This window comes from Centroberyx affinis, unplaced genomic scaffold (genome assembly GCF_046629955.1).
Source record: "Centroberyx affinis isolate AG114_WGS23_722 - 3 ecotype Tasmania unplaced genomic scaffold, CSIRO-AGI_Caff_v1 ptg002177l_1, whole genome shotgun sequence".
In the NCBI taxonomy this organism is placed as follows: Eukaryota; Metazoa; Chordata; class Actinopteri; order Beryciformes; family Berycidae; genus Centroberyx; species Centroberyx affinis.
In genome coordinates, this window is record NW_027280485.1 from 245,199 (window position 1) to 257,892 (window position 12,694).

General features: G+C 41.9%; 1 protein-coding gene across 1 annotated transcript; it reads right to left on the reverse strand.

The window, feature by feature from the left end:
* Positions 1-1,482: 1,482 nt before the first annotated feature.
* On the reverse strand, positions 1,483-6,743 carry creb3l3a (cAMP responsive element binding protein 3-like 3a). The gene is made up of 10 exons (XM_071532237.1): positions 6,723-6,743; positions 6,122-6,238; positions 5,684-5,930; positions 5,056-5,189; positions 4,013-4,123; positions 3,791-3,897; positions 3,459-3,527; positions 3,124-3,208; positions 2,391-2,484; positions 1,483-1,799 (listed from the first exon to the last, which is right to left on the reverse strand). The coding sequence occupies exons 1-10, from the start codon at positions 6,741-6,743 to the stop codon at positions 1,483-1,485; spliced, it is 1,302 nt and encodes a 433-aa protein (XP_071388338.1).
* Positions 6,744-12,694: the final 5,951 nt, after the last annotated feature.

The window sequence follows — 12,694 nt, forward strand, 5'->3', positions numbered from 1 at the left end:
TGATCCGGTATAGGCTATCTCATTTAGAAGAGCCTGAGAGACTCCTTTAGATGGAAGTTGCTCAAATTCTCTTTGTTAAAATGAACTGGACTTGTGCATTTCTGGTGCTGTTTTGTAACACGTTTCTGTGTGCCTTTGAGAAGTCTATCTGATTTTTAAGATGATCAATTGAGACTGCAGCTCTTTCTCGCACCTCTGAATTTGATCATGCCTCCAATGGCTACAAAAGAAGTCAAGGTGTTTGAATAGGCATGCATGTGTTAGAGATATGTGACTTTTTTTTCTAGTCTGCTTGTTTCAGGATGAACTTTTGTTTTAGTGGTGAAGCAAATTGGTGGATTAATTTTGTTTGTGTTCTTGTATGAACATTGATTCCCCTGTCATTCTGTTTTGTCAACAATCCACCGGTCAATTTCTATAGTGCAATTCAGTGCCCCTTGGGCAGAGCAGCAAATTTCCAGTTCTCCCTTGAAGCCTGAGTCTAGCCAGCCACAGAAAATGTCAGCCTGAACAAATCTGATCTTAAATGTTAGATAAAATTGTGCACCAAGAGACAGTGCGGTTAAAAACACTTTCATCCCCTTATCCCCCAGTATGGTCTATGCTAGCCAGACAGAGGGGTAATGTTGTGGACATGGATGACAGTCAGTCTCCAACAAGTTAATTATGCACCTGTCTGCCAGTAAGGGTTGTAATTATTAGGCAAGAAGGCCGAGTCATATGATAAGAGGTTATCTGCTCCTACCTTTGGCCCAGTTTGCTCTGCCTCTCTCTCTGTGAACCATGTCTCTACTGACATCAAACCTACTGTACTCGTCCTGTGAGAGATGGCTTGTCTAGACATCGGATCATATCAGCTTTCCGGCAGAACTGTCAGGGGACATCTTTGAATCAGTCAGGGGAATTCTTTGAATCAGCTTTGAATCACTTTTTAAATACTATCAAAATTAATAAAGAAAATGCATCTCGTTGGAGGTGGACCCACACATTTGTTTTTGACGTCTTTTATTTGAGGCAGTTTTATCCATGAATGAATCTAAATTGTTCCAATCAATTCTTCCATGAGAATTGCTCGAAATCCTTCAACAATTTACAAATTATCCATTGACATCAAAACTGTACACATCATCGCAGCTCTATTTACCCAATTTTTGGCTTGGTCTCAAAAACTCTAATTGGCGCAGACATTTTAACAAAGCCATGAGGCAAAGAATACGCAGTTCACCTTGACAGGCAATTTCACAGTATACAATGAAAATAGATCAAGTTTAAGATTCAAATCCATACACCAATATAAAACAGTATAACAAATAAGGAAAAGGCATACAGACAGCATATATAATATTATATTAGAGGCAAAACAGGAATGATTAATATCTTATTTCCCTGTCGGTGTAAACAGCAGCCCCAGATAACTCCCTGCTTTAACATCAGGAGGAGGAGGAAATGGGGAAATCATGTTGGGAGATTTTCCTCCTCTCTTTACATGTCATCAGCGTGTGGCCGCAGCCTGGCGGGGCGGTGTGGATCCAAGGTCACAGTAGCTACACGACCAGTAATGGGGTCTCCATGGAAATGGCTGATCTCTTCTTCCTGACTACTGTTGTGAGACATGGACTCCAAATTGGACAATCCTCGGTCCACTCCCAGCTTCTCCATCAGTGTAGTAATATCGTCCATGCCCAGGTCTCCTGGGAAATTCCGGCTCAGAGATTCAGGTTCGTCATCAGTGGAGAATGGGTGGTCCATGACGCGCAGCACACGGGAGGCCTGGAGGTTGTGCAGGGACCGTGACTGGACTGTATGAGAATAAGACACCAAGGAAAGATAAACAAGTTCAAACCTCTGTGGACACCTGTACATATTATGTGTTTTCTAGCGGTTGTCACTGCAGTGTGTGTGTGTGTGTATGCCGAGTACATCAAATAAAGACTGTAACCCTCTACTGACTCGTACCTTGGTGTTTGGCATGACAATTACCCAACGTAAGTGCAGCATCGATTGCTCTCTCAAGGCTGTCAAGCAGCTTATGATAACAAATTATACTTAGTGCGCTGCAATTCCCAATCTTGCATCATGATTAAGTAATTTGACATTTTGGGGGCCCTGAGGGGTTTTGGGAACTTTTTCCAATGAAGTCCAAAAACAAAATAGTTCTGAATTTGTCAGAAACCCTTGATGAAAAAAGGACTAAATAAACATAATGATAATACTTGGCCTTCATTCTCTCCTTACTGACTGTGATATTTGAAGTTTAAAGATAACAGCACGCCCCTACACAGGCAGAGTAAGTGACTGCTGTGGTAATGAGCTCCCCAGCTATGACAGGGAGGAGGCGGATCAGATGGCGGGCCGGCGCACACAGCTAGTTGGTGCTGAAGGTGACTTACTTCTGACTGGACTGAAGTCTCCTTGGCTGACCTTGGTGTCGGAGAAGGGCTTCAGGCTGGGGAACAGGATCAGGGAGAAGGACAGCAGTAGCACCTGAGGGATAGAAAATAAAGAGCGAGGGGACAGAGAGAGCGAGAGAGTGAGCGAGAGAAAGGGAAGGATGGATAGAAATCACAACATTCACGCTGAGCCGATGTCAAGACCCTGTTGTCTGTTCTACACAGGGATGAAAATTCACGGATGGCTAGAGGCTTAGATATTCTCACTGTGAATACGCTTTTAGGCTGTAATTAGCAGAGGAAACACCAATCTTTCTGTTGTTGCACACTTCCTTCGGTGCATGGTATTACCCTCTGTGGGAATTCAAGCTCATTCATATTCATAGATTAGAGGTTTTGTAAATTCTACTCTGTTTATGTAGCCTCAGGTCTTGTGCTTGATTCCACTGCAATGATCAAAGGGAATAAATGGCCGCCGTTCAGACAGTGTATTTTTCTTTTGGGGGACTGCGTCCATTTTTGTGTCCATTGTGTCAACATGTCTAGTGTATAGCCATCTAGCTTGGCTTTATGTAGTGAGGTGTCTTTATATGTGTTGGTGGCAGCAGCTAAATCAAATGTAATGGTTATTTGGCTTGTCATGAAAGTGTTTTTATTGTTAGTGGCTGTGTCATATGGTGAGCCTGCGCCGTTTGTTTATTTGGCTGGCACACACACAGAGAGAAACCCCTACCAGAACACACGTCCCAGTCTGGGCTGGCTTGTTAGAGCTGTTCATGACCAGAGCCTGGAGCCTACGTAACTGTTCCATTAGTGACCTGTAGAGAGAGAGAGAGGAAGGAAGAGAGAAAGAGGGAGAGAGAAAGACAGACAGAAAGAAAGGAAGGAAGGAATGAAGGAAGGAAGGAAGAAAAAGTTGATAAAAAAAGAGCCTGTGTTAATGAGGGTGTGGGGGATGCTAAAAGGAGTGTTTAAGTGGAAGACAGTAATTATGAACATTGCCGTGGGGTGACAGAGGAGTGAGTGATTGGGCATCAGAGAGTAAGAGAGAATATAAAAATCCCTCACGTGTTGCACTTCTCCAGCTGGAACACTTTCCTCTGCAGCTCTTGGTTGTGTGCGTTGCAGGCAGCCATCCTACAGAGGATAATATCCCCAGACAGTGGGGAGCAGGACACAGTGGAATCACTCAGAGACAAACAATGTATTTTTCTCTCTCATTGTGATGCTGCAAAAACAATTCAGTGAATCAAAGAATTTATTTAAAATTGTGCTACTCTGATTCAGTCAGTGATTTGTATGTGGTATCAACTCCACCTTTGCATATTACTCTTGCTGTTTAAATTGGCCAGAGATCCAGCCTCTATGTACTGTGTATTTTACACAGCCAGTCTTCTTACCTGCTCTCCAGCCCATCAATGTACTCCTTCTTCTTCTTCCGGCTCTCCTGGGCGGACTGCTTATTGCGTATCTTTCTGCGGATTTTCTTCAGAACCCTCTCTTCATACTGATCGCGAGAAAAAGTAAATATTCCATTTTAACCTCTGCAGCACAAACCCTAGGGAGCTGTGAGTTGTTCTTTTGTTGTTTTCACTGTTTAACCACAATCAGTACAAGTTTACCTTTGTGAGTGGAAGTTGGCTGGGTAGAGTCACCCCCTCCTTCGCTAGGAGCTTCTTCTCATCCTCATTGAGAACCAGCTCTTGAATGGACTGTTGGGATGGCTGTGGGGGCTAGAGGTGAGATAGGAATACTAATATGTAAAACATCATCACTGCTTGACTGAACTTTCTCTCTGCCCCCGCTCCTCTTCCTCCTTTTCCACTCTCCCTCGCTCCCACGATCCTCAGAGGAAGCAGAACATAGTTAAACGAGTGCTGACTATCATGCTCCACCTCCATCACTCTCATTTCATGCCTACCTCAAAGCAATTATACTATCTGAACCTTATTTGGATTCTGCCACTCTCCTTTATCTTATTAAGTTATGCTACAAAAGATGGGATCAACATCTGGAGTGTGTTGGAGTCCGCACTCCACCACTCCTCCAAGCTCCAAAAGCTCCACCACACAACAAACACATTATGCTGCCTGTGGTAATCCTCCGTATTTACTGATGTGTTTACTTCCGTCGTTATGGATGATTTCTTTGGGACCGAACTGACAATGACAAACAACATTCACCATCAAATTTTTTGTCCACAAAATACAATTTAACGATGGCATACGATTGCATTCTCCTTGCTGTTGAGAGGTCATAACTCAACACTCATGTAGCAACTAAAAAATCCACTTCTACAGAATACCAACTTAAAAGTCAATTTCTGTGTATCCTCCTGTCAGAATACAAAGTAGGGTGTAGCTGAACAGGTTTGCAGTATGCTCAGAAAGCCCTATAAACAAAAGTTAAAAAATAGGTTTTCACTCGCAATTCCAGAGGCTTCGCCCCCTAGTGACTCCAAGATTGCTATTTCAGTGAGCGTAGTCCCCCATTCATTTTCCCCTGAATACACATGCACGCACACACAAACACAAACAAAAGGTAAACAACAGGTTTTGTGCAGGAGTCAAACACCCATAAGACATCCCACGCCCCGCACCCTCCACACACACACACACACACACACACACACACCACCATCTACACCACATCAGAATACACTTACTGGCTCCGGTGTGCCAGACAGTAGCAGATCCTTGACAGTAAGAGGGAAGCCAGAGGACAGCTGGGGTCTGTGTACATCAGAGGGATATTGTGTAGCCCCAGCCCTGCCTGGTGGGAAGCCAGGTTCCCAGCCATCTGTATCCACAAGAGACAGACAGAAACACACACGTACACACACACACGCACACACACACACACACACAGACGAAGATCAATTAGATGTGCTAGAGCCATTGTTTGGATTCTTACAAAAAAAATAATAAATAGACAAAAATGGCATCTACAGCCTAAATATTGCTTAATTATCCACCGAGTGTGTGTCGTCCCTGTGTTTGACATCTTGTCTACTATTGTACACAACAACAAAAATTTCTTCATGCTATTGTATTTTATCCCCTGTGACACAGGAGAGCCAAGGAATCATAAGCAGCAATTTGGCCAAAGAGATGACTACTAGGAGACACAAATTTTTCCTTTTCCCCTCCTTTTTTCAGTGATCACTGCCTGCTTACCACTCTCATTGTAAAAGGCATTTAACATACTATAAGTAGTAAATCATAGTATCATAGTATAATCACAACCAAATCAGTTAATATTCTGTATGTATTCTGTATTAGTTTGTGACTTACTGATATCAATGGAGAAGTTGGCTTCCAGGGCTGCCTTGGTTTGGGGCTGGGGGCTGAAGTACTGGGGCTCCCCAGGGGGGCTCTCAGGGCGCTGAGGGCTGTCCATGTGGTCTGACGGGGGGTCCTCACTGATACCACTGTCGCTGGGGGAGGGGGACCAGAGAGGCGAGCCCGACACAGAATCGCTGCCACTCAAGAGGGCATTCAGAAAGTCACTGTCTGCTTGTGCGGCTGGCTGCAGCATCTGCTGAGTGCAAACCCCAAGTACTATTATTAGTCTGTCTGCTTCAGATGAGAGCACTGTGATGGAGAGATGGGACTGTCTATTAAAAACAGATGAAGACCTATAGAATCTGTCAAGGAGGAACTAGATACATACAGCAAACAGCCATCTGTAGCCTATATGAGTGACATTAAAGAGCCCATGGTCTCACGCACATTTGGGTCCTGGACTGGCCAGGTGTGATGGTTGTCATGGTGTCCCGTTTCCTCGTAACGCAGGATTCCATCGTTTTGATCAAACAGCCAATCAAGCAGCTCGATCCCATCACAGCCCTGGGATGAGATCATGCCATTAATGACACCATACAACATTTTGTCTTCCCTACCTTCACAGAACCAACGATAACAAGCGAGTAGGCCAGTAGAGAAACTGTAAAAGCCTTCATATACTGTCACAGCTGAGGACTGCTGTTTTATTGGCAACATGACCCTCCCTGACAACTCTGTACTGTAGAATATGCTCCTCCAACCCGTGTGGATCTGTAGAACATTTTTATAGAGTTGATACCTGTAATATTCATTTCCTTTCGATGCTGTTCAGTTAGAACTGTAACAGTTTAATTATATTCAGGTTGAAAACAAGCCTTCCAACAGGCATTAAGCAGGTATTCTTCTGGAGGCTTTAAATAGATTTGCTGTCAAACCTGAACTTTGCTCTGTGGGACATGCAGCCAATTTCCACTGCCCCAGTAACCTAAACTGGCCAACTAATAAATAATCCAATAACAAGACAAAATTCTGTTACAGACCCATTTACCTGATCTGAGTAGTGGTCCATTATTTCTCTCCTTGGGTGGCACACTGAAGAAGCCGCCGAAACTACACAAATCCAGTTAAATGATCTGATTTACTTTGTTGTGGAGTAGCTGCGCTCCAGACCCTAAAGAGTCTCTATTGTATCTCTCAGCTCTTTTTCTCAGGTCCAAAGTTTAAACTCCAACACAACACACCCAGTCGACTAACCAGCTTTATCCCCATTGGCTACATGAGAAGATAGCATCTGATTGGTAGCAAAGAGTGGACCACTAAGGCAATTCACAAGTATATCCATGTGGAGATGGAAAACATTTAAGTCTCCACTAGGATGTACAAAATTGAAAAGTTCAAAGTTTGTTCTTTCCTTTCCTCTTATTTTGTTTGATAGCATATTGACAGGAAAATAGATCCGACCTTTGGCATATATTCATAACACACTGAACATACAATAGCCAGTCTGGACCACAGAGTTTGAGCTAGGAAATGGATAAACATTATCTGGTGACAGCCAATTTAAGAATTTTTACAACAACAACACTTTATAGAGAGAAAGCATTTCTACTGCACTAATAGTACTATATAACTAAAAGAAGCTATGGTCCCAGACTGGCAGCGTTAAAAGCCTTGGCTTCACAGACATCTATTAAACTATATCAATCATAGGAAAGATTAATCTTAATCTTAAATCAATTCTGTTTATTGAATCAGATAATATCAATTGTGTTGTTTATTGAATCAGATAATATCAATTTTGTAGTTTATTGAATCAGATCTGTTATCAGTGTATTGTGACAGTGTATTAAGTCCCTTTGAGACTGGATTATTTGTGGAAAAACTAATTTATTTCTAGAATAAGTGGGAATGGGGCAAATGGCCACTAATCAGCCTGTAAGGAAAACATGCACTGAAAACATGAATGCGCAGAAACAATATGCTCTCTCCCTTTATAATCTATGTGCTTTGTTTGACGGTATAACTTTAATGAATTGAATTAAATTAAGATAGCTGGCAGTAGTACAGTAAGGCAGCCAGCTAACTAGCTTGTTAGCTGGTTGGGCTTTAGCTTGGCAGCATCCAGGCAATAGCCCAGAAACTATTAATAACACAATATCACACAGAGAATTGCCTTCGCAGATAGGATTTGCTTGCTGGCTAACAAAGAGTTTGTTTAAAGCTAGTGTGCTAAGCTGGCTAAGTTGCTTGGCTTGGCAGAAGGAGCCTTCCAGGCTGCAGGCTCAGAGTCGACCCTGGGGGCAAAAAGACTGACAAGCTTAGACTTGCCACACTCTTGCTAACATGATCACTAAACCTGCTCTCGTTCAGTACACTATACTCTCTGAGCTCACTGTCATGTCATCTCAATGTAGAATGGGATCACTGCCAATAACCATCAGTAAGAAGTATTACATCATCATTATTGCCTTATTATCTGACAGAGGAGGGTTCCAAAGGGCAAAGGCTCCACAGTTATGTCCTCAAACAGTTTTTGAACATTGTCTGAATACATCTAAAAATAAATTATATCCCAGAGCTGCATTAATCTATTATTATAAAGTTTTTACGAATTTAAGTTTTGAAAATAATGGCTTCACTCTTATCTTCAACTTTGCATTGGAGTGACTGTTTATGTCAAGTTTTGCGCCCCCGACCTTTCTTGGTTATCAGTTACATCATAGAATTTAGATAACAGTTTTTCATCTGCCACTAATGCGTCTTGTCTTCTCTGCTATCTCTCACTATTTGTCTGTGTTTGTGACCGACTCCCAATGTCTTGACTCCAGAAAAAAACTTAATCACTCCCAAGTTTGAGACAGTTGTTGTTAATCTCAATTCCAAGACTCAGTCACAAAGTCAATGAAGCTTGGGGTGAATCTTATCTTAACCTGAGGAGTATGCGAATGAAAGAACCTGTTAAAAAATGAAGCTGTAGAAATGTAATCAAACAAAGACAGGTTAGGACAAATGCTATAGTGAATGTAAGATCTCCAAGGCGAAATACTGTACTAGATAGTCATTTGAATGTTATATTCACGATGACGTGGGTGTTTATCAGGTCACATGTTAGATGAGATCAGGATAGGTAATATAACTCAGATGAGGACATTCATTGTGGACAATCCAAAAAGTCCATCTCCATGTTTGCAGTGATAACATTATACTACAGTCATAAAATGCACTGGATTTGTTTCACGAAACATATTTGTATCTGCCCCAACACAAATATAATAAAACAATTATATTTTGTGATTAAGATTTTGAAATCACACATGGAATCCCTGAAATAATGTGCACCGATGTGCTAGAAAGAGCTAGAATATTAATCAAAGCTTGTTCCTGTACCCTGATATCCAACCAGACTGAAGAGAACGGTCTACTTCAATTTGTTGGGGTTTCTTTACTGCTTTATTACCCAAAAGCAATTCACAGCATGAAGCAGCATACAAATGAGAGTTTATAACCTCAATGACAACTGAAAGCAGCAGTCCATTTCTTTCTGTCAAAGTATTTCATTAATGTTAGGTATTTCTCATCACCCATTTGTACATCGGCATTATGTGTGCATTTCGGCAGTTTTTCGGCATTGTCAGTAAACAAAAAAACAAACAATAAAAAAACAGTAACTAGGTGACCTTCCTATCAGCCTGCATCCAAAACACATATTTCATTATGTTGATTGATGGTTAATAAATTGAGTGCATGGCAACCCAACAACATCTACTCATGCCGTAAGGTATTTCACACATTTTGCTCTGCAAGTCTCCCTGTGGGTGTAGGTGTTTGTGGGGCTTGGGTGCATTATGCCTAGAGCATATACAGTAGACTGATGTGAATGTGCCTCCACCTGTGCCTCAGGAGACACCCTCAAATTAATATTTAAAGGTGTCTGGAGGGATGCAGACAGATACTTGACTTACTATTACTACAACACCTATTTTCTATTATGTGAAACCGATCCATTTCAATTCCTAAGGCACTGTTTTATAAATAGTCCTGGCTGGTTGCTGTTTCAGACACCTGGCCTGCAGGACTGAGGAGAGGTGGTGCAGGATACCTGGACCAACATGTCAGGCTGACCAGGATCAGACTGGAACTACAACGGCTTTCTCCTGCCTCTTGATTTTTAATAAATAGTCAATGTAATTTTCTCTCTGCAATTTCACTGATGCTGATCTCACACTGATCATGGTAAATCAGACCAGTCAGTACAAACATTTCTAAAAGAAGGAACAAAATGAAGATATTTTGTGAACTGTGCTGACTTTGGAGCAGAGGGGCTGTAAAAGGCGGCTGCTGTTGGACTAAAGCAAACAGATACTTGACTAGGAAAATAGAACAAATTACTCCTATACTGAGATCACTTCACTGGCTCCCGGTAGAATACAGAATTGATTTTGAAGTATTATTGCTTGTTTACAAGGCTCTAAATGGTTTAGCTCCTAAATACATTTCTGACCTGCTCACTGGCTATAAACCAATCAGATCCCTTAGATCATCATGTATGTGACGCCTAACTGTTCCTAGAATAAAATCAAAATCAGGTGAAGGTGCATTTAGTCTCTATGGTGCTATTCTTTGGAACAAACTACCTGATGACCTGGGATCTACTACAACTGTGTACTCTTTTGAAAGCAGTCTGAAAAAAGCTTGTGTGTGCCTTTGTGTGGTTCTGCTCTAGTCTAGATGTGTGCGAGTGCTGTTGTAGGGGTAGGAGGGGGTAAAGCTGTATTTTATGTATGTGTGTATGTATGTATGTAGTGTGTGTGTTGTACGCGTGGCTGAAAGGGTATTTTACTTATGTGGAGTGTATTTTATACATGTGCATTGTATTTCCTTATCTGTTTATTGTCACTATTTTTGTCTTTTAATGTGAAGCACATTGAGCTTACCTGTGTATGAAATGTGCTATACAAATAAAACGATGGTTTGTCCTGGGCTTGTCAACTCAAGCTGTAGAAAGGCTGAGGACACAGAGAGAAGATAAAATAGGTATTAGCTGATATTCATGATGGTTGCTGAATGATAAAAGCGCATCACACTTCTGAAAGTGTTCAGTTAGTTGAGAAAAAGCAGGAAAACTTTATTCCACTGCACATATGGTTTAAACTGATGATAATCTGGTCCACTTCAGTGACTACATTTTTCTGTCAATCATTCAAAGATGGAGGAGAAAAAAATGAATATCAGCATGACATCACTGAGGTTGTTAAAAGTAAAGGAGGTCAGCAGGGAATTACTAATGTTATCTAAGGACGGCAAATGGCAGAAATGACAGAAAACAGGGAACCAAGACAGATCAGAGCTCAGAACAGCATTCACACTGTCAGGTTTGTGAAGTGGTTTTGCAGCCCAGTCTGAGCCAGCAGATGATTTAAGGGAGATGTTTGAAAAATGGAGAATGATGAATCACTATGGCAGGCTGCGGAGCCATAATGTCACTGCTGCAGGTTGACAGCCCGATGTCCAACCTGAGGGAACTGACCTGTGCTGACTGGCTGGAGGAGACACTGGCTGACTGGCTGGCTGGCTGGCAGGTTGGAGAAGAGCAAACACTGGCTGTCAGGTTGTCTGGCTCACTGTCTGCATGAGAGGAGGAGAGACTGGCTTTCTGGCCGAAGGAGACGCTGGCTGACTGATTGGAGGAGAGGAGGAGACACTGGCTGGCTGTCTGGCTGTCTGGCTGTCTGGCTGACTGATTGGAGAAGAGGAGCAGACACTTGCTGGCTGTCTGGTTGGAGAAGAGGAGGCCTGTGGTTTTCAGATGGAGCATGCAGACTAAAGCAAACTGTATGGGAGGATCAGTGCCAGCAGAGATCGTATTTTTGTAGCATACATTTGAATTTGTCTGCTCATACTGAATTGGTGAATTAAAAACAATGACTTTGAATAATAAATGAATTTAAAAATTGAATTTCTAAGGCACAATTTGAAATTGAATGCATATGCACCTTTTTAGTGTTCTTTTTCTTCCTCCTAAAAATGCTGACATTTTTTCAGTCCTCTGTGCTTTAGTAAGAATATAGTGCTGCAATTTGTCTTTGCTTACCAGAAACCATACATCCTGACATGGATGTATGGTTTATTTTGATTACCAAATACGATTACAAATATATCAGAGTATACTTTACACTATGCTAGTAGTGTTTTCATATCTAATTTGATATAAGCCAATAAGGCCTACTTTGAACCTGTGCACGGCGGCATGTGACACGACATGCTATAGGTTATACATCTTTTTTTGTGACGATGCCAATGTAGCCCAATCCCACCAATTTTGTAAAGGTTGTGGAAAGCTGTCTTAAATAAGCCCTATTAAAGTTGATTTATTATTCGTCTAAAATATGTCATCACACAGAAATTGTAAACTAGACCAAGGCTGCAGGTCCGTGTTCAACACAAGCACAAAGGGAGAAATAGATCAGAAACGTCTCTCTTTGCCCTTTTTCTTAATTTAAGAAGAAATTGTTATGCATTCTGCCTCAAAAATGCAAAGTTCATACTTTGTCATTATTAAGATAGCCAAGAAACATATTCTTAAGCCTATCCACAATACAGCCTAATTTAAATATAGGCCTTTCTTGAGACTGACTTGTCAGCTAATTGTTCAGACAACACACTGACTAGTCCACCTTGAAAACACTGACTTTTGCACATCCCTATTCTGTACCTGTACCTATTCTGTGTTTTCTTCAGTCTGGGTGGTTTGCTGTAGGATGTTTCTCCCTTGGGAAGCTGGTGTCTGTTCCTGCTCAGCCACCCTGATCTTTTTCAGTGGAGCCTTTTCTTCCTCCCAGGATGCTTGTTGCAGGAGGATTTTGGCCTTCAGGTCCTTGGTCATCATGGCGTCTCTCTCCATGGCTCGCTTCCGCTTCAGTGTGTCCAGGGCGAGGAGTAGGGAATTAAAACCCTCATTTCCATCTCCTCTCTTTCTTTGCTCCAATCTTTCATCAGGGCTGCAGAGAGGGCTTGCAGGTC